Source organism: Macrobrachium nipponense, chromosome 3 (genome assembly GCF_015104395.2).
Source record: "Macrobrachium nipponense isolate FS-2020 chromosome 3, ASM1510439v2, whole genome shotgun sequence".
Taxonomy (NCBI): domain Eukaryota; kingdom Metazoa; phylum Arthropoda; class Malacostraca; order Decapoda; family Palaemonidae; genus Macrobrachium; species Macrobrachium nipponense.
Genome location: NC_087202.1, coordinates 33,650,436 through 33,673,781, shown reverse-complemented (window position 1 = coordinate 33,673,781; position 23,346 = coordinate 33,650,436). Strand labels below are relative to the sequence as shown.

At 40.7% G+C, this 23,346-nt stretch overlaps 1 protein-coding gene across 2 annotated transcripts in view; it reads right to left on the bottom strand.

Moving 5' to 3' along the window:
- Positions 1–23,346, bottom strand: part of LOC135221697 (protein argonaute-3-like) — a 699,537-nt gene that overhangs the window by 556,831 nt on the left and 119,360 nt on the right. For both annotated transcript variants that reach the window (XM_064259435.1, XM_064259437.1), the window contains one exon: positions 178–332. In XM_064259435.1, coding sequence (XP_064115505.1) covers positions 178–332 — 155 coding nt within the window. The remainder of the gene's footprint in view (positions 1–177; positions 333–23,346) is intronic.

Sequence of the window (23,346 nt, the reverse complement as noted above, 5' to 3'; positions counted from 1 at the left end):
TTCCCCTACGATGTATAAGACACAGGGCGATTTTTTGAGCCAAAATTTTGGAAAATAAGTGTGTCCCATATGCCGTCAAATATGGTATAATGGATTAACTCATACTAAGAAAAAAATGGGTTCAATGCTATCTGTTATTAAAAAACAGAACCTTTTCATTAAAAAACAGAACATTACCTTTAGCCCTTTCAATTTTTTCAACAACTTCTTTCGCTGTGCTTCCGTCAGAATTTTGTTTAAATTTTCATTCCCATAATCATCGCTGCTTATCACTTCATTCTCTTTCATGAAACTAAGTAAGGACTGCTCTTTGTAAAAAGTAACGTGAGCCACTGGAACAAAACAACAGTAATTGTAATGAAAAGAAAATGCAATAGCTACAAATCTGATGAGAAATATCAAACAAGTTTTAATATAAAAGGATAAACATGCTATATAAATGAAGTACTGAAACCAAATAACAAATTTCTAAGTATGTACTGTATTTTCTTGCATACATACTGCACAAACAGGCAAATGATACATTTAGCAAAGAAGGCTTTAATCGGCTAATTTTGCTTATCTAAATATTTTTACATATGTATTTCATTGGTGGAATTAGTTATAGTCTTATATAAAGTGTCTTCATATGATTATGAAACATTTTTTTTTTTTACTCAAAATGAGGCAGCAGAGCACAAAGGTTCAGTATTCTTTATCAAAACTGAGGGATGATTGTTAGTGTAGGCTACGATAAGTTTTTCAACTACAACCTGAAAGGACTGTACGGCAGGCTGTTACTTGGACACCTCTTTGGAGGGCCAAGACTTACATGGATAGAAACTGTTAATTAGTTGGTGATCAACTGGGATGATATGCCTGACAGGGCAATAAGACAGGGGTAGTTGAAGGAGTCCTACAGTGGTTCTTTTTTTCACATGGCAATAGAGGAGAGAACAGTTTAAATCAAATTACAAATCAACTAAAGTGGTATCTCAGACTTAGAAATGACATTTTTATAATAAAATTAAGTTTTATATATACCAATTAGCCCGGGGGTGTTAGGGAAAAATATATTGTTTCAGTGCAATAATTAGATATAAGACGAAACTTTGCACAAATGTAGATATGTGGCATGAACAGCACATCAAAAGTCCCATGGCCTCCCACACTTGCGTTAGCTGCCACATTGCAAAATGGCCGTCAAATTGGAATTCACTTAAAACTGAAATATCTTGTAAAATAACGGTTTTATCAAAAAACATCTCTGATTAAAAGTTGTTCAGAACTTATTTTTTAATTGGAAAGAGTAGTTTGTTCCACAAAATTAGGGCATTATATATGAAATAAAAATAAAAAGTAGTGAACTACTCCTATAATTCTATTTTCCAAAACCATTTCCACAGAAATGGTGGTCAGTATGACCAAATGTTTTGAAACAAAAGTCATAGAAAAAATAATCTTTTCAAATATATATATAGTATAAATTTTTACAAATCTAGAAAAATTAATCACTGTAAATAAACAGAAAATTAATATGGGAAATAGCCAGACAAACAATTTAAACAGTAACGTTTGGTTTTCTAATTAAAAGATAGCCTTACTTTGCTAGCGTTCCACTAAATTATTGAACACCAATGTCTTTGTATACATAAATGAGCTTAGAAATTACAGTGAGAGAAACTAATGTCCTTTTTATTTTCAAGTATGAGTTTTTATATTAATGAATTATATCACAGAAATATCTTGTGTACAGTTATGTAGTAAATATTCCGTTATTCCAAAATCTAAGTCTTAAACTAAAAAGATAGAAAAAAATATTTCAATTGAGATAACAAAGAAATATACAAAATAAAATGCACATACAAGTGAAGGACTACAGGATATTTGTTTTAAATATGTAAAAAGGCAATAAATATGCCATGAAGGTACTAATGAGAGTAATTAATATTGAATACAGGTGGCCCGCGGTTAACGGCGCAATCGCTCAGCGGCGAATCGGTTTTACGGCGGTCGTCAAAAATATTCATTAAAAAAATAAGGTATTTTTACGGCACAATTTTCAGTTAACAGCGCCGCTAGCGCCATTGTATAACGAGTTCATACATTTGTAGAAATGCCGTTCAGACCATAGAGGTTATGCAAATTATAATAACAAGTTTATGGAGAGTTATTACATAGGTATTACGGTAAAATATATGCCTCTGATGCTGTTTTATGCCGAAAATATCGAGTTACATAAGTGCAAATTTAGCTATGGATGTGTCAATTTATAAATGTTCATGCTTTTATATGTTTAAAATGTGTATGAAAACGTATTACGTATAGGGTATTTTTATTTCTGCACAGAAATATGAAAAGCTTTTGAAACTGCCCTTCACACGTTATCAAATACGATGTTTTTTCATGTTCTTTCTTGTGAGCGCCGCCTGCCGCTCTTCCGAAATATTGAATTAAAAAAAAGGTGGAAATTAGCGATCGATGTGTCGATTTTATAAATGTTCATGCTTTTATGTTAAAAATGTGTATGAAAATGTATTATGTATAGGGTATTTTTGATTTCTGTGCAGAAATATGATAAAAAAGCAGCTTTTGAAAACTGCCCTTCACGTTATCAAATACGATGTTTTTTCATGTTCGTTTTTGTAAGCCGCCGTCTGCCGCTCTTCTGAAAATATAGTTAAAAACAGTGCAAATTTAGCGATTGATGTGTCGATTTTTTAATTGTTTATGCTTTTCTGTTCAAAATGTGTATGAAAATATATTACGTATAGGGTATTTTTATATTTGTACATAAATATGATACAAATTAAGGCAGCCTTTATAACTACGCTCCACATTGTCAGGGGATGTTTTTTCATGTTCATTCTTGTCCGACACTGTTCCAAAAAATGCATGGTGTTATTTTATTAATTATGCATCTTTTCCATAAATCATTTGAAAAGTCATATATTACTTCACTGTATCCAATAATATTGTATGTATTCTCATATTACTGTATTATAAAATACTACGGCAAATCTACGCAAGTATTCCGCGGAGCGGCCAATGTTGTGGTTTGAAATCAGCTGATAGCGAATACGAGTTTGTTTCGCCATATTTAACGCAATTATGAGCCAATTCTCTTCCTTCTAGTTAGCAAAAACAAATATCTAGACACTTGCCTTCTATGAGACAAGGTTATTCTTCCTTATATGTGTTTTTAGGTGGAAATATGAATTGAATATGTTTCGTTGTGAAAGAGAACTACTTTTTTTTTCTTATAACAGATTACGTTGGCGGCATGTTTATTGCATAAAAAAATTACGTGATTCCGTTCGCAGTCCTCCTTTATATCATCGTAATACAAACTTTACATTATTTATCTTATATCGGCGTGAAACCAACAGTAAAATGTGTTCTTTCAAGCACAGTAGTTTTTATTAAAATTATTTTTTTATCTCAATTTTATCTACGGTTGTGTTTGATGGCATACGTTTACTGGATTTATCCTTGTTACCAATTACGATAATAGTCATTAGCAGCTTGAACAGTTTTCTCAGCTTCAGTTATAACTAGGTTTAAATTTATCAGTATATTTCCAGATTGATCTTTGATCTATATTGAGCTTTGATCTATAGCGAATAAAGTTATTACATTCAGATATCTCGTTCTATTCTACATAACGTCATTTATAACAACTACGGTAATAGTGTACTGTAGTACGATGATTGAAATACAAGCCAAACGGATGTTATCCAATTCAGTTGTACTTAGAAAAAAAAAAAGTAGTTTCTCGTTCGGTTGTTCATGGCTGTCACGCATTCATGCAACGAGTATAATGTTAAAACTATACTTTCATCATTCTCTTTGGCTGTTATTGAACTTATGTAACTAGAAAATGGGATAAAGTTAGGCTATTGTAATTTGGTCTCATAAAATCGGACTATCGTAAGACTAATTATCATAACTTAAAACACTACAGCTACCTGTACACTGTATAAACCTTATTATATATTAGCTGCTGCGATAGCTGCACACTCCATTATAGATAATCCAATGAAAGGGCACAAAAAACACAGAGAGAAAAATAACACGTGTGACTCGTGTGCGCTAACTGAAAAGGATGGCCACCAGAGGCGCAGCAGTCGGCAGCATGGGATGGAGTAGTAGTAGTACGAGCTGCTCACTCTGTGGGTCGGCTCCCCTCTTGGAGGGTTTTTGTAGTGGGAGATTTCTATTGGCATTTGGCTCGTGGTAGTGGTCTCACTCGCCTAGTGTTCATACCGACACCCTCCTGGAGGGTGAGCGAGTCAGTTATACTGACCTTTTTCTTTATTTTATTTATTCTCTGGTATGTGTTAGTACATTTACCCTAGAAATAATAGATTAAAGGATATTTCGCTGGCGACACGAGCCAATCGCCCAGAAATAGATTTTTCCTTACGTCAAAATCCCTTTTTACTTATTGCGCCATTGTGGGATTACGGCGCCTTTGACTGATCTAGAGTTTCGAAAGGTGTGCAGCGCCATAGGCTTTAAAATCGCTTAGCGTCGAAAATCACTTAGCATCGGAGGCCGGGAACGGAACCCCTGCCGCTAACCAAGGGCCGCCTGTAAATTTAAATTTCTGGCTTCAACCTGTGTCTGCCGGTGAAAAATCCCTGTAGCTCATTTTTCAAGTCCACTTGCTACTACTACTAATACCCACGCGTGTAGCTCATTCCTGTATTAGCAATCTTTGTGCGTGCTTCGCTTCGATTCGCTCCAGGAGTTTTTTCGCTTTTTCATCATGGCAACTGCAGATATCTCTACTATACCTAAGTTGAGTACTCCAATTTACGTGTTTATGATTTTTATGATTGAAATGTTCCCATAAAATTGCCTTCGGTCCCTCAGAATAGTATTGTGGGCACCGTCGGCTGCGCCGCCATTTTGGGAGCGTCATTGGAGCGCATGCATTTTTTCAGCACACAATATCTACATAAATATTTACCATATTATATGTTAGGCATTATGTACTTTATCTAGGTGATGCATAGTCATCAGTGACCTATATGTATTGCAGATTTACCTTATCCGAAGTGAGATTTAGAGTAGGCTTAACTCGCTCTTGACTTTCGTTGGGGGTACAGAGGAGTGGGTTAGTTTACATCGTAAATAAAAGGCCACCTCCCCAACGGTTCAAGGGCGGGTTTGCGCCAGTCTCTGCATGATTTATAGCGATGTACTATATCATTATTGTGTAACCTATGTAGCGAATAGATCTTGACCCATCTAAGTTAAGGTGCATGCTCTCTTCGTAACTTGCCAAAGTTCGGTGCTCATAAACAATTTCCAATTGCAGATGGTTCGCTGCCAAGCAGAGGGGTGCCCCACCTCCCTAGGCAAGCCATATGGCCATGTAGTGTGCCGCTCACACGGCAACTGCGCGGTACAGTTGGAGAACTACATGGTCTGGCACCCCGACGCATGTACAGTGTGCTATGAAATGGTATCTACTTTAGTTGATGAGCATGTAAGTACTTCGCTACACCATTGGTGTATAAGTACTGTTATAATGACTTAATAAGATGTTATACAGACTTTATTTCCAGGCAATGTACTAATACGATTCCTCCCTGACAAGCCGAGGAAAGCAGCTCGACATGAGGCAAGGGTCAACCTAAGGAAGTGGGTGGCCGGCTTTGGCAAGAAAGCCCCAAAGGGACAGCCATATGTTCTGGACGCTGGACTTTGCTCTCTCCTGTTTCAGGGAGCCACAGCCAACACAGCGGTTCCAGTGGAGATAGCAAACCCGTTGATTGAAGCCATCCGGTTGGCAACCATGCCGACCACCAACAACCAGGACTTGATGGACAATGTAGCGGCCATCAACATTAACGTAGAACCCATGGTCACGGAGGAACAGGTAGGTGGGGAGGTAAGTGAGGCGAGTCTCCTTCTTAGTCCTACTCCTTCTTCTTCCTCTTCCTTCCTGGGCTTCTCCAGGCCCACCCCTCCTGCTGCGGGAGCACTTTCTGTCGCTCCCAAAGTAAAAACCTTAAAGACAAAAACCCTAAAGAAGGGTCAAAACCAGCTCCGCCAGCGGCGACAGAGTTGTCCTCGGCCCCACAGCCGTCGACCTCTGCACAGTCGCCTGCTGCCTTAAACCCTTCCCCTACTGTGGGAATGGGTTTACAGACCACCGTTCCCAAGGCGGCGGAGTCTGGTGTTGACTTAGAAGCTTTCACTAGCCTTCTGTTGTCGAAGGTTAGTGGAGTGATAGATCAGAGGCTTGAGGCGATACGCCTCGCCTCAGTCCCGGACACCTCCGGTCAGGCGTTTACATCTCTGACTGAAGGGATAAAGCCTTTAGAGAATATGCTCTCCGGACTCCTCCACTCCGGGACTCCGGCGCTATCCATGATGGTGCCGGACGCGTCCAAGCTTCCTCCTTTTGACAAGGAGAATCCATGGAGGCTGGTGCTGCATGCCCTGTTCTTGGACGTGAAACTGACAATTGAAGGGCGCGGAACCCAGCCAATCGAGGACTTTGAATTGTTTCCTCCAGGCCTCCAATTCCCATTCCCCGGGTTTGTGAGGCTGGCAAAACATGCGCTAGTCCGGGTAGATAAAGTCCCGAAGGAGACGGTTATCTTCCCGAGAGAGCAAGCTCGAAACACTCCAGTCCGCACCTTGTCCGAATGGGGTTGCGTTAACACAAAGTTAACGCCACATAAGGGCTCCTTTACAATGTTTGTGACCCTGGACGGCATTCCCTCACCATGCATGTCTAAGGTGGCGGAATTAACGCTGCAAGCTGCAGCGGAGGAGAAACCTCTACCAGTACTGAGAGACGTAGGCTACCTCCCTTCTCTTTCCTACTGGATTGGACTTTTGGAAGGACGCTCCAGCGACGTTTACCACAGGTAAACTCGACCCGGACTGCGCCTCCGACCTGTTTTCTGAGAAATTGCCTAGGATTCCAGACCACCTAGAGAAGACGGAATTCGAAGCAAAGACCAGACTGGCAAGATCTATCAACTCCGTCACTGCGGCGGAGTTGGTAGCATCCACCTACATTGAGGAGCAGGTGTTCAGGGTTCTGACTAAGGCGCTCTTACAAACGTTCCAGTCAGACCTGTACGATTTTCCTGTGGCAAGACGTGCCTGTAGGAAGCACGTCTTAGCAGGTGCCTCGATAAAACATGAGCCCAAAGGGCTCATTAAGTCATCGATCTGGGGAGAAAACCTTTTCCCAAAAGAGGAGGTTACCAACAGGAGGCATCCAGAGCCAACCAGGGTCTTCAGGTTCGTTGGGGTCTCCCCTTCAAATGTCAGAAGGGCCCGGACACCAAGTCAGAACCAAGAAGAAGGCAAGGAGGTATAACCCTTACCAGGGCTCGCGTCCACAAGCGATAGTACAAGCAGTGCCAGTTTCCCAGGTCAGAAAACCTTCCACCTCTAAAGCGCACCCCTAACAGCAGTTTGTCCTAGTACAAACTCCGTCAGCCCCACAGCCGTCTACCTCTTCAGTAACCTCCCCGGTCTTTAAACCTACCTATGAAGCGAGGGATCTTTTTCGCTCCTATAGTAGGCATGCCAGAAGTAGCCGGGCCAGAGGTGGCCCACGACTACGAGGCAGATCAAGAGGTAGAAGCTCCAGACCTGCACCCAACCAGTGAGAGTCCGCAGGTAGGAGGGAGGCTGTGTCTATTCCGGGACCAATGGACCTTCAGTCCTTGGGCCCAAAGTATAGTCTCGAAAGGCTTGGGGTGGAGTTGGAAGAGAGGGCCTCCTCCACCAGTCACCTTTTATCAAAAGCCTACGGTGGACCTGATAGACTATACAAAGCACCTCCTCCAGAAGAAAGCAATAAAGAAAGTGGGGCGCATAAAATTCCAAGGACGTCTGTTCAGTGTCCCCAAGAAGGACTCAGGCAAAAGAAGAGTGATTCTGGACTTGTCCCATCTCAACTCGTACATTCGCTGCAACAAGTTCCGCATGCTGACCACCTCACAGGTACGGACGGACCTTACTTCCCCGTGGGGCCATCACCACCTCTATTGATCTTACAGATGCCTACTATCATGTTCCGAAAGCAAGGAACTTCTCTCCGTACCTAGGCTTCAAACTAGGGAAACAGGCTCTCATTCAAAGTCATGCCGTTCGGGCTCAACATTGTGCCCAGAATATTTACCAAACTAGGAAAGACGATAGTACAAGTACTAAGAACGAGATGCATTTTGTTAGTAGCCTACCTAGACGACTGGCTCATTTGGGCAACCAGCGTCAAAGAATGCCGCAGGTCAACATACAAGGTGATGCAGTTTCTGGAATCACTAGGGGATTCCAGATAAACAGGGAGAAATCCAGGCTCACCCCAGCTTCTTGTTTCCAGTGGGACCTGAACAGACACGAGCTATCTCTCCCAATCAAAAAGGCAAAAGAAACAGCAAAAGCCATGAAGTGGTTTCTAAAGAACAAGAAAGCTTCTCGGCAGGCCCAAGAAAGGATTCTAGGTTCGCTACAGTTCGCGTCCATGATGGACGTCCTGTTAAAGGCCAGATTGAAGGATATCAATCGAGTCTGGAGAACAAGAGCCAATATCTTTTTTTGTTTGTATGGTGTTTTTACGTTGCATGGAACCAGAGGTTATTCAGCAACGGGACCAACGGCTTTACGTGACTTCCGAACCACGTCGAGAGTGAACTTCTATCACCAGAAATTCACATCTCTCACTCCTCAATGGAATGGCCGAGAATCGAACCCGCGACCACCGAGGTGAGAGCCAATATCAAACTCAGAGACAAGATCTCAGTGATTCCACCTATTCTGACAAAGAGGCTCCGTCCATGGACGGATCACCGGAACCTGACCAAGTCAGTACCTCTGCAATTCCCTCCTCCGTCTCTAACTATCCACACGGATGCATCTCTTAAGTGGATGGGGAGGGTATTCTCAGCACAAAAAGGTGCAAGGAACATGGTCGGAGACATTCCGCCAGTTCCATATCAACATCCTGGAGGTAATGGCAGTGTTCTTGACCCTGAAACGTCTGTCTCCGGCCAAGAAGAAACATATAAGACTGGTCTAGACAGTCTAGTAGTAGTCCACTGCATAAACAGAGGAGGCTCCAGGTCAAGCAAATTGAATCACGTATTACTGGTGATTTTCTTGCTGGCAGAAAAGAATCAATGGCACCTATCAGCAGTTCACCTAGCAGGAGTAAGGAATGTCATTGCAGATTCACTGTCAAGGACAACTCCGCTAGAGTCGGAGTGGTCACTGGACGCAGATTCTTTCCGGTGGATTGGCAATCAAATTCAGGGCCATCAAGTCCCTGCTACGTGGCTCCCAACCTAGACCCACTAGCTTTCGCCACAGACGCAATGTCCGTAGAATGGAACAACTGGCAGAAAATCTACCTATTTCCACCAGTGAATCTTCTGATGAAGGTCTTACACAAACTGAGATCCTTCACAGGCCAAGTAGCTCTAGTGGCACCCCGACTGGCCAAAAAGCAACTGGTATCCACTTCTTCTAGAACTGAATCTCAGGCCCAAACGGATCCCCCGTCCGAAACTGACGCAGGTAGTACAAACTCGAGACTGTTTCAGCTTCCTCAAGAATTCTGAGTGCCCTAACTTTATGGACTTCATGAAGTTTGCGGCTCAGAAGGATGCTAGCATTGATCCTTTAAACATCCTATTTATTGAATCAGAGAAGAGGGATTCAACAGTCAAACAATACGATTCAGCAGTTAAGAAATTAGCCAATTTTCTAAAGGATTCAGATGCCCATGAGATGACCACAAATTTGGCCATCTCATTTTTTAGATCTCTTTTTGAGAAAGCTCTAGCCGCCAGTACCATTACTACGGTAAAATCAGCATTACGGAAAATTTTCCAGATAGGTGTTAATATTAACCTATCAGACGCATACTTCTCTTCGATTCCAAGAGCATGCGCCCGCTTGAGACCAGCAGACCCCCCCCAAGACGGTCTCCTGTTCTAGAATGATGTCCTTAAACTTGCCTCGGACTCTAACAATGAGTCATGTCCATATCTAACCCTTCTTAGGAAGACATTACTTTTAATGGCCCTAGCCTCAGGCGCCAGAATATCTGAACTCTCGGCTCTCTCCAGGAATCCAGGCCATATTGAATTCCTCCCGTCAGGTGAAGTCCTGCTATCACCCGATCGGCAATTTCTGGCTAAAAACGAGGACCCACAGAACAGGTGGACTCCTTGGAAAATTCTCCCTCTCATGCAGGACACATCATTGAGTCCGGTTAATACCCTGAAAACCTTACTAGCCAGGACTTCTCAAAAGACTTCAGGCCCTCTGTTTATTAGAGAGAAAGGTGGGACAATTTCTCTGAAAGGTATTAGGCAGCAAATACTATACTTTAATAAACAAGCCAATCCGGATTCAATCCCACATGTCCATGATATCCGAGCAGTGGCTACCTCTATTAACCCTTAAACGCCGAATGGACACATTAAAAGTCGAGTCAAAATGTCTCCCGTATGCCGAATGGACGTACTATACGTCAACTCAAAAAAGTTTTTTTAAAAATTCGCGGAAAAATACTTATAGGCCTACCAGCCGAAAACTTTTGAATCACGCGCCCTGGGGGATGCTGGGAGTTCACGGATCAAGGCGTTGTTTTGTTTACAATCGCTACGCAGGCGCGCAAGCGCAAATTTCTTTCTTATCGCACTAAAAAGTATCAGTGACACATCTCAAAAATTATTTCGTCACATTGACATAATTTTTGCACCGTTTTAAATTATCCTTTACATGAAGTATTACATATGAAAATGTGTGCAATTTCATTTAAAATACAACCAAAAAATACTCATGATTGTAGCTTTTATCAGTTTTGAAATATTTTCATATAAATAACGATAAGTGCCAAAATTTCAACCTTCGGTCAACTTTGACTACCGAAATGGTCGAAAAACGCAATTGTAAGTTAAAAATCTTATATTCTAGTAATATTCAATCATTTGCCTTCATCTTGCAACAAATTGGACGTCTCTAGCACAATATTTCGATTTATGGTGAATTTATGAAAAAAAACTTTTTCCTTACGTCCACGCGGTAACTCTTCCGATAAATTTTTTTCGTGCGATTAGCCTAATGTTTGCACCATTTTAAATTTGCCGTTACATAAAGTTTTATATATGGAAATGTGTGCAATTTCATGCACAATACAACTAAAAACAACCCATGGTTGTAGCTTTTATCAATTTTAAGATATTTTCATATAAAAAATGATGTGACAAATTTTCAACCTTCGGTCAACTTTGACTCTACCGAAATGGTTGAAAAACGCAATTGTAAGCTAAAACGCTTATATTCTAGTAATATTCAATCATTTACCTACATTTTGGCAACAAATTGGAAGTCTCTAGCACTATATTTTGATTTATGGTGAATTTATGAAAAAAATAACATTTTCTTTACGTCCGCGAGGTAACTCTTCCGAAAAAATCATACGTGCGATTGTGGTAATGTTTGCACCATTTTAAATTAGCCGTTACATAAAGTTTTATATATGAAAATGAGCACAATTTCATGTGGAATACAACAAAAAATAATTGAAGGTTGTAGCTTTTCTCATTTTTGAAATATTTGCATATAAATCACGATAAATAGAAAAAAAACCACGTACAGTCAACTTTGACTCTACCGAAATGGTCGAAAAACGCAATTGTAAGCTAAAACTCTTACAGTCTAGTAATATTCAGTCACTTATACTCATCTTGAAACAAATTCGAAGTCTCTTAGCACAATATTTAGATTTATGGTGAATTTAAAAAAAAACTTTCCTTCCCTCCGCACGCGGATTCCCCGCCACAAATCTCCGAAATGCGTACGTCCCATTCTCGGAATATTTGCTCCGTTTCATATTAGGCATTTCATAGAGTTTTATATATGAAAATGTGCGCAATTTTATGTAGAATAAAACGAAAAATATTTGAAGGTTGTAGCTTTTCTTATTTCCGAAATAATTGCATATAAAAAAATATATATAAAAAAATTCGACATTCGGTCAAATTTAACTCATCAGATATGGTCGAAAACTGCAATTGTAAACTAATACTCTTACAGTATAGTAATATTCAATCATTTGTCTTCATTTTGAAAGAAATTGGAAGTCTCTAAGACAATATTTAGATTTATGGTGAATTTTTGAAAAAAATATTTGTTTACGTCCGCTCGTTACGAATTCATGCATTATTTTGTGATATCATTTTCTCTGTGTTGCTTTTATCGTTTTACAATGTGTTATATACCAAAATGATCGCAATTTAGTGTACATTACAACGAAAAAAAAGTAACTTGTTACCTTTAACCGTTTTGCGCACAACGCGATTTGAATACAATCATATATGAAATTTCGTTTTTGCGCTATCATATATCGCATTATTTATATATGATAATGATAATTTTTTTCATTTCTGATGGTTGCAAACTAAACTTCAGCCAATGACGAAAAAAGGAGCCAAAAATGAACTCTTAATCTTGAAAACTAAGCGTGCTGTGATTTTTTGAAAGAAATATTTTTTCCGCTTCCGCACTCACTCTGAAACACCTCCGGCACACAGGAGACAATTTTTTTTTACCGCTTCGGCGTTTAAGGGTTAACTATTTTCAAAACATGAACTTTGAGGACCTGAAGAAGTATACGGGTTGGAAATCTCCAGCAGTATTTAAACGCCACTATCTCAAAAATAGAGAGGCCCTTAAATTCCCAACAGTGGCAGCGGGAAGTATAGTCTCCCCCAAATAATTGTGTCTTATAGACTTCCTTCTTACCCCTTCTGTTACCCTTTCCCTAATACTCTCTCCTTCCTGCCTGACTCGCTTGTATTCCCCACCAACCTATCTCTTCCGGGCCGGGCTGGGCCTTGGCCATCCTGCCATTGGAACATGTGTATATATTACTGTGATATTGGTCGTAAAGCCATAATTGTTTTACGTTCCATCTGTACATATCCCGTCCAGTTAGCTTGAGTACCATGTTGTACATTAGCAATTACCAGTTTCTTGTAAATATTACTCTTAAGTCATAGTTTAAGACATAGTTTAAGTAGTATATAAGTTTATTTTTGCATTAAGTTTAAACATTAAATTCAATTTCAATGAACCTTAGGTTTCATTAACCTCCATTTATATACCGGTTTGATATCTATTTAGCTTGAATGGAATTCTCTTATAAGTTTTCATAGGCAGACACAGGTCGAACCCAGAAAAGGGATTTTGGCAAAGGAAAAATCTATTTCTGGGGTAGGACCTGTGTCGCCCGGTGAACCCAGCCCATTTCTTTTGTTTTTCCTTTACCCCACCCTTGGCCAATCCAAGCCTGGAGGTCTATTCCAGGAATGAGCTACACGCGTGGGTATTAGTAGTAGTAGCGAGTGGAAGGTGAGGCGGGTGGTGCTTGGAACGGCTCCCAACGCAGAGGGGTTTTGGAGAGGGAATCTTCCAAGTGGCAGAGGATCTGTGAATAGTAGCTTCCACTTTGCCCCTTTACTTATACCGACACCACTCGGGGTGCTCGCGCTGAGGGTAGTAACTTCAGCATACCACGTAAGCTTTTTCTCTGGTATATTTAGGATATATTTATACTTGAAAAATGAACTACAGGGATTTTTCACCGGGCGACACAGGTCCTCCCCCAGAAATAGATTTTTCCATCGTCAAAATCCCTTTTTGAATTATATGTAAATAAATACAGCACAAACTGAGCATATGTGCTCGCTTCAAAATAAATTTTATATCATCTCACTATCCAATTTATCTTCTCCCTCAAATGGTTGTGAATTTTCACATCCAACTCCATGCCACTGGTCACATGTGGATGAACACAATAAACCAGCCCTCTTACATTCACACTGATGATGACAGCCTTTGCAGCAATTACAGCTGGAGGACTAATAGAAGGTATTGGTTTCAGTACAGTTCTGCAAGACTCCCATCCCCATTCGACTGGAGAGAGACGGTTGCCATTTCAATTTTGTACTTGCTAGAATGCCCTAAAAGAGTGCAAGCAAGCTGCATCACTTGTTGGTGGTTAGAGAGATTAAATGCAGATTTGACTGACATTATTGCTAAAGTTCTCTTGTATTCATAAAAGGGATATGTATCCAAAGTTTGACATACGTCACCTTTCACTGATCTGTACACAGAAAGGAGGAAAGCTTCACTCGCTTTGGCCACTTCATCTTTAGATGTTGCTGGATTATCAAATACGAAAACTGTCACACATGTCTTGCCAATTCTTCAAGATAATAAATGACTTCTTTTTTTCACAAAATTCAAAGACAAGAGTGGACAACTCCAAAACCAATCCAACTATAATTGTCAGCACCAGACAGAACTAGGAGCCAACCCAAGGTTTTGAGTCTCAGTAAGTACGTAAAAGTCTATCTTCTTAGCCAATTATTTTCACTACAATACATATCAGTAACAGTATATTTGCTATGATTAACACTTGTAAAAATCAATCAATTTACATTCATTGGTATTCAACTTATTTGTCTACTAATGGATATATAAATTATCCTTCCATAAGCAATCATATCAATAGCTGCATGTTTTGTCTAGTTTTTTACTCCTTTTTTCTTTATTAAGTTGTGTTCTTTATTTTACTCCAGGTTTTGATTAAATAAATACCCCTAATAAAATTTGATTAATATAACTTTATACTAGCATATATCAGTACCTATATATAAATGGTAGTGCATTATAAACTTAACCAATGCTATGAAAGAAGTAATTAATGGTCAATGTGATTATTCAGTCATAAAAAATACATTTCTGGTGTCGACCTGTGTCGGCCGATGAAAAATCCGTTACTCATTTTTCTAGTATAAACTCTAAATATACCAGAGAAAAAATAACATAGTTATGCTGAGGTTACTACCCCCAGCGCGATCACCCAAAGGGTGTCGGTATAGTATAGGGGCGTTGTGTTACCACAAACCACAGGACTTCTGCCATTTAGAAGATTCCCTTCAAAATCCCTCCCTTTGGTGGGAGCTGCTACAACGAAATCCCACTACTCGTCCTCGCTCGCCACTACTACTACTTACCCACGCGCCATTTCCATTCCTGTTAATAGAGCTGTGCGTTCAACTAACGAGAATTTCGTTGTGCTTTTTCCATTGTGGATTTTGCTAATTTCTTTCATTATGAGTGCCCAATCTTCTGCTGCTTCGAAGTTGAGTACCCCAATTTGGTTTTTTATCATATTTAAGTCATATTAAGTATGCTATCAGTCCAGGCCCCTCAAAATATGAGTTGAGGGTGTCGCCGGCTGGGCCGCCATTTTGAGCATCAGCATAGCAACAACGAATTATGCACGGCATATGTAAAATTATAATATAGGCTTAGTTTTGCTTATAAGTTTAAACGGTGATATTTCTGTTAGAACGGATATTAGTTACATTTTAGAATAATATGGCTTATATATTGTTACATCAAGATCTCGGTGCTGGCGAGCCATTCTCGAACCTAGGCTAGTCTTATAATGGTAACCATATTTGATCCTTAACCGGATACATGGTTTAATTATCCCTAGTTAGCTTAAATTGATAAGCCTAATAAGCTTAAATGCATGTTTTTCTCGTCATAACGAGCTACGTCTATAAATGACTTTGCTGATACGTTCAGGGGAAAAGTGCCCATTACGAATGGGAATTTAAGTGATACTATGGACTACGTAGATTAGTACTAGATATTAAGAGATAACTCCTATGCACCTTGTGATATATTGTTATATTTAGATCAATAAATAACCTAAGTAATGGTATTATGTGCATAGCCTACCTGGATAACCTCCTGACCGGGTTGGACCACCTCCGATCGCGACGGGCCACGGCCAGTCAGCAAAAATCTAGGCTACGTAGCCTAAGAGTGGATCCACTTTAGATCAGGGGTATAGCCAAGCAACATAAACTATTGCTTACAAACCTCTGGTCGCAAAGATTGAATAATAGATATTATTACGATAATATCTCTACTATATTATCTCTGGAGCTTCGGCGAACAGAGAATACTTTTAATCAGAGCGATCAGAGGCAAGGTAGAAGGATAATAGTTATCGAAGTTCGGCATTGCCGGAATTCAGACTGAATTATTCCTAGCTTCAGCAATTATAGAGGTACGCCATGTCTTTTTTCTGACACCGACGAAGTTCGGTGTTTTAATATAAACATGCCTCCGAACGGAATACTCAGTTTATACTATTATTCCTAGAAGTTTATGAGATTTATTATGTAGGTCGGTACCGGAATACTTCACGAAGTATTTCGCCGACAACCTAGATAAGTGTACAAATGTAAGCCTTATTAGTCTAAGCCATTTATTAATAAGTAGAATCCGGAATACTTCAGCAACAAAGTATTTCTCCGACAACCTAGATAAGAATACATTTAGTCTAAGCCACTAATAAGTCGATACCGGAATACTACGGCAACGAAGTATTTCCTCGACAAACCTAAATAAGATTCATTTTCTGGAAAAATTAAGGCATGTACGTCAGCACGGAATATTTCGGGAACGAAATATTCCGCCGACAAACTAAAACTTACGAGTTTTACGACCTAGTTATTTAGAATTAATCAGTCGACCACGAAATATTTCGGCGACAAATATTATCAGTAATAAACTTACGAGTTTATAACTTAAATTACAAGTTGTATATAACTAATTACAATTATACCGGAATATTTCGGCAACGAAATATTCCGCCAATAGAAGAAAATGCATGGTTTTTCTAGAAAATGACTGCCTGCATGCCTAAGACGGAATATTTCGGCTCCGAAGTATTTCGTCGATAATTTAGCAACAAACCATCAAAGGGAAGAAACTCATTGAGTTTTTTCACATTACAGGTGGTCCGTTGCCAAGCGGAGGGGTGTCATGCAGCGTTGGGAAATCCCTACGGCCACGTAGTCTGCCGCTCGCATGCCAACTGCGCGGTACCCTTGGACAACTACGTGGTCTGGCATCCAGACGCCTGTACCATCTGTTATGAGCTAGTCTCAATTCTGACTGAAAAACAGGTAAGGATTTTACGAGATTGTCTTACATATAATAGGTAATATAGTTATGTAAATCTGTAAATTATTCGAATCCGCCACTAAAACGGGGATTAACTTACAGGCGGACAAGGCGATCATCCACGACGCAAGGGTGTCCCTTCGTAAATGGGTGGGGGGTTTTGGCAAGAACGCACCAAAAGGTCTGCCCTACCTATTGGATGCTGGCCTATGTGCTATGATCTTTTCGGGCGCCACTATGACAACAGCGGTGCCCAGGGAGAGAGCCGAACCCCTCATCGAAGCCATTCGTCTGGAGACGATGGCCGCCTTAGAGGAGCAGCAGGACCTTATGGACGATGTAGCAGCGATCGACATCAACATCGAGCCGATGGAACAGGTAGGTGGGGAGGTAAGTGGGGCGAGTTCCCATCCCAGTCCCAGTCCTTCTCCTTCCCTTTCTTCTAATACATCCTTTAAAGGTTTTACGAAACCCTCTAATGAACAAGGAATGCCATCAGTCATTCCTAAAGTCAAGAAGACTTTAAAGAAGATCAAGTCTGTTCCGCCAGCGGCGATTGAGATGTCTTCGGTGTCACAGCCGTCGACATTCTCTTTCATTCAGCCTGCTGCCATAAATCCTTCCCCTACCGAAGGAGCAGGGTCATTCTTAAGGGCGGCGGAACAGCTTTTTGACCCGGTTGACTTCACTAACCAACTGTTAGCCAGGGTTACTGGAGTTTTTGATCAGAGGCTAGACGCATGCCTCGGGCCAACAACAGACATCTCCAATCAGGCTCTCTCGTCACTGACGGAGAGAATTAGGCCCATTGAGGAGATGCTCTCTGGTCTCTTTAGATCCGGAACACCAGCCCTATCAATGATGGTTCCGGATGCTTCAAAGCTTCCACCCTTTGATAAGGAAAACCCATGGAGGTTGGCCCTAAATGCTCCCTTCGTAGAAGGGAGGCTAACAATTGAGGGGTGCGGAACAAGACCGATTGAGGATTACGAGCTATTCCCAGCCGGTATGCAGTTCCCGTTCCCGGGCTTTGTCATACTAGCACAACATGTGCTAGTCAGAGTTGATAAAGTACCAAAGGAAACAGTGATCTTCCCCAGAGAACAGGCCCAAGCTGCCTGGGTCCGTTCTCTAACAGAACTAAATTGTGTCAACACCAAATTGACACCGCATAAGGGGAAGTACACAATGTTTGTCACCCCCGAAGGCCTTCCGTCACCTTGTACAACTAAGGTGACGGAGTTAACATTGCAGGCCATTAACGAGGACAAGCCAACACCGACCCTGAGGGAAACAGAGCCTACATCCTTGCTGTTGCCCACAGGTTCGGACATTTGGATAAACGCTCCGGCAACATTTACTGCTGGTAAATTGGAGCCGGATTGCGCTTCGGACTTGTTCTCCGAACAGTTGCCCAAACTTCCCGACCATTTGATCAAGGGGGAATTTGAGGCAAGGACGAGGTTAGCCAGGACTATCAACTCCGTCACCTCGGCGGAGTTCTTAGCTACCACTTATGAAGACGAAGCAGTCTTTCAGGTCTTGACAAAAAGTCTTTTACAGACTTTACAATCAGACGTGCATGACTTTGCTATGGCAAGAAGGGCCTGTAGGAAACATGTTTTGGCTGGAGCTACAGTCAAACATGAACCAAATAAGCTGATTAAATCATCCATTTGGGGAGAAACCCTCTTCCCCAGAGAGGAGATAAATTCAATCTTGCACGAGGCAGCCAGGGTTAACCAAAGTCTGAGAGTGAGGTGGGGTCTTCCTTCCAAGCGCCAGTTTGATGCGTCTTCTCATCAACAAGGGCCTAAAAAGAAGGCGAGAAGGTATAACCCTTACCAAACGGCCAGTCCTCATGGATATATGCAGGCAGTGCTGTCCACCTCAAAGGTAACAACACCACAGTATGTGTTAGTCCAACCAAACTCGGAACCTCAACCTTCGACTTCATCTCAGGTTGTGGCTTCCCCAGCATTTAATCCTGCCTATGAGGTGAGAGGTTCTTTTCGCCCATATAGCAGACATGCTGGGAGTAGCCGAGCCAGAGGAGGCTCCCGATTCAGAGGTGGAGCCAGGGGTAGAGGATTCCGAGGAGGGAGAGGAACTAAACCAACATCCAACCAGTGAGATCTCCCAGGTAGGGGGGAGACTACTTGTTCAAGGACCGATGGACCTTCAGTCCATGGGCCCACAGTATAATATCAAAAGGTCTAGGCTGGAAGTGGGAGAAGGGCCCTCCCCCTCCAGTCAGCTTCTTTCAAAAACCAACAGAGGACCTCTTAGAGTATATGAAGGATCTTCTTCAGAAACGTGCCATAAAGAGGGTGAAGAGCATAATGTTCCAAGCACGTCTGTTCAGTGTCCCAAAGAAGGACTCAAACGAAAGGCGAGTAATCCTGGATTTGTCTCGGCTGAATTCCTACATTCACTGCGACAAGTTCCATATGCTGACAATCTCACAGGTACGGACCTTACTTCCCCGTGGGGCCGTCACCACCTCTATAGATCTTACAGATGCGTACTATCATGTCCCAATAGCCAGAAACTTCTCTCCATACCTAGGATTCAAGCTAGGCAAGAAAGCCTACTCATTCAAAGTAATGCCCTTCGGACTCAATATAGCACCCAGGGTGTTCACGAAATTAGGGGAGACAGTAGTTCAGGAATTGAGGAAGAAAGAAATACTATTAGTAGCCTACCTGGACGATTGGTTAATTTGGGCAAACAACAAATCAGTGTGTCAAAGGTCAACATCCAAAGTACTGGAATTCCTAAAATATCTAGGGTTCCAAGTAAATGTGGCAAAATCCAGACTGACTCCAGCATCACAGTTCCAATGGTTAGGGATTCAGTGGGATTTAAACAATCACAAGCTATCCCTACCGACCAAGTACGTCAAGGAGACAGTAAAAGCTACAAAACGCTTTGTCAAAAACAGGCGGTCATCTCGAAGGGAACAGGAGAGAATCCTAGGCTCCCTTCAATTCGCATCAGTGACAGATGTTCTATTGAAAACCAGATTAAAGGACATCAATCAGGTTTGGAGATCAAGAGCAAATCTCAAATTCAGAGACAAAGTTTCAAGAATTCCAGATATTCTAAAAAAGAGACTTATTCCATGGACGAAACAACGGAACCTATCCAAATCAATTCCGCTACAATTTCCTCCCCCATCTCTGATCATCCACACAGATGAATCCCTGAGCGGTTGGGGGGGATATTCACCCCTCAAGAAAGTTCAAGGGACATGGTCACAAACATTCCGTCGATTCCACATCAATGTATTGGAAGCAATGGCAGTGTTCCTGACATTGAGAAAATTACAACCGTCCAAGAAGATCCACATTAGAATCGTATCGGACAGCTTTACAGTCGTCCATTGCATAAACAGAAGAGGGTCCAAATCCAACAAATTGAATCATGTAATGATAGCAATATTCCTATTAGCGGAAAAAAACCACTGGCATCTGTCAGCAATTCATTTGGCAGGAGTAAGGAATGTAGCAGCAGACTCCTTGTGTAATGATTACATAATATAAATACAGAATGTTAGTCCATATATATAAAAGACTAAAACTAAAGAGGTCAACCAGATTGCTTGCAGGAATGTGATCAGACTAGAGACGCTAAAGATGACGTATACCATAAAGTATGTAGGCTAAGTTGACATGCCGTCACCTGTAGTCATTCAATTGTTTATAAACTTTAGTCCAAGCTTCCTGCTTGAGACAAACACCGTGACCTATAGCTCAAGCGGCCTACGTGATTAGTAACTATGTCATCTGATTGTATGTTCATATGTTCGAGCTACTGTCTGCTCCTTTATGACTTGTAACCGAGATGGTAGACAAGGCAGAATAGAGTTAGCTATCGTCATTAGAAGACCAGTATCTCTTTACCTAAGCTTTATCATGTAGAGAGAATAGAATTAGCCATCATCATTGGCAGAAGCGATCGAGCTATCATCAATAGAAGACTTGTACAATCATACCTGATCTTCACCATGTAAAACTTCAGAAGAATATATATATTTTTATACTTCGTGTTTTCTACAAGAACCTCCTCACCGAATCATCATGAGTTTAACACATCGTCGTCATAACCAAAGAAGATAATACCGACTTTGTAAGTGATCTACAAACCCCCAAGACACTACAATGAATATGGAAGTGCAATACAACCGACTTAGCGTAAGATTATCGCAAGTAAACATTACCTCATAGGGCGCCTTATTATACAAGGCAACAGCCCTAAAACTTGTCCAGAATGACTCCACTAGAATCAGAATGGTCACTGGACAACAATTCATTCAAATGGATTACGAATCAGATTCCGGGACTTCAGGTAGACCTCTTTGCCTCGGAGTCCAACCACAAACTAGCCTGCTATGTAGCTCCAAACATAGACAACAATGCCTTTGTTATAGATGCAATGTCTCTAGATTGGAACAAATGGGAGAGAATCTATCTGTTTCCTCCAGTGAACCTCCTCTTGAAGGTACTACACAAGCTACGATCATTCAGAGGCCAGATGGCACTAGTGGCACCCAACTGGCCGAAGAGCAATTGGTATCCACTTATCATGGAGATGAAACTCAAACCCCAGAAGATTCCATCCCCGATTAACACAAATAGTACAAACGCAAACTGTGTCAGCTTCCTCAAGAATTCTAAATGCCCTAACTTTATGGACTTCATGAAGTTTGCAGCACAAAAAGAAGCAAATACAGATCCATTAAATATTCTATTTGTGGAATCAGATAAACGAGATTCCACAATTAGACAGTATGATTCCGCAGTGAAGAAACTGGCTATATTTTTGAATGATATGAATATACAAAAAATGGATATAAATCTTACAATTTCTTTCTTTAGATCATTACATGAGAAAGGCTTAGCTGCCAGCACTATTACCACAATTAAATCTGCCCTAAGAAAAATTTTTCAGGTAGGTTTCAATATTGACTTAACAGACACATACTTTTCCTCTATTCCAAAAGCATGTGCACGTTTGAGACCAGTCAACCGTCCTCAATCAATATCATGGTTCTTAAACGATGTTCTTAAACTGGCATCAGACTTGGACAATGATAACTATTCTTATTCAGCACTACTAAGAAAAACATTATTTTTAGTAGCTCTGGCCTCTGGAGCTAGAATTTCTGAATTGTCAGCCCTTTCTAGAAATCCAGGACATGTGGAATACCTCCAATCTGAGAAAGTTTTACTTTCACCAGATAGACAATTTTTAGCAAAAAATGAGGATCCACAAAATAGGTGGTCTTCTTGGGAATTTATTCCTCTTCCAGAAGATGAATCTTTATGTCCTGTTCATACACTTAAAACCTTTATGACCAGAACATCTCAAATAACAATGGGTCCTCTTTTTATTAGAGAAAAAGGGAGCACAATAACTTTAAGAGGAATTAGGCAACAGATACTTTACTTTATTAAACAAGCCAATCCGGATTCACTCCCACATGTCCATGATATCCGAGCAGTTGCCACCTCAACTAATTATTTTCAAAACGAAGTTTGAAGACCTAAAAAAGTACACAGGTTGGAAGTCCCCAGCAGTGTTCAAACGCCACTATCTAGTAAACCTACAGGCCTTAAAATTTTCAGCAGTGGCAGTTGGTACTGTGGTGGTTCCCGAAGAACAGACTGACGGTTCTCCTTAGAAACTTTTGAATGGAACTATTCCTTTGACTATCTCCCTTTCCATGACCCTTCTACCTGCATGACTCGCTCACACTCCCCACCATACTTTTTCCGGACCGGGCTAGATGCTTGTTGTCGATCCCGCTGCCAGATTAGGTTATAGAATGCACATTTATATATAGTTATTATTGCTATTATGTATTGTTTTGAGTATAGTATAATACTTTGATTGGTCTACATGACACATAATTATGACCAATGGGTTAATAATGTGTACAATTCAGTATTGAACAAATTAATACTGTTATGGTTAAGGATATTTTAAGAAATAATATGTACAATTTCAACATTGTACAAGTCAATACTGTTATTGTTAAGTATATATTAAGAAATTGTTTCTTACAATTGTTGAATGGTAATTTAAGTTATAATATTAAGATTAAATAGTAAACTATTCATAACTCTTTATTCTGAATATCATTAACCTGGTTTTACATATAATTTTGTACTAGAAACTTGTATAGCATTCTCTGGTATATTTTCATCGGCCGACACAGGTCGACACCAGAAAAGGGATTTTGACGTAGGAAAAATCTATTTCTGGGGAAAGACCTGTGTCGCCCGATGAACCCTAACCCTATTAACATTCTTTTCCCAC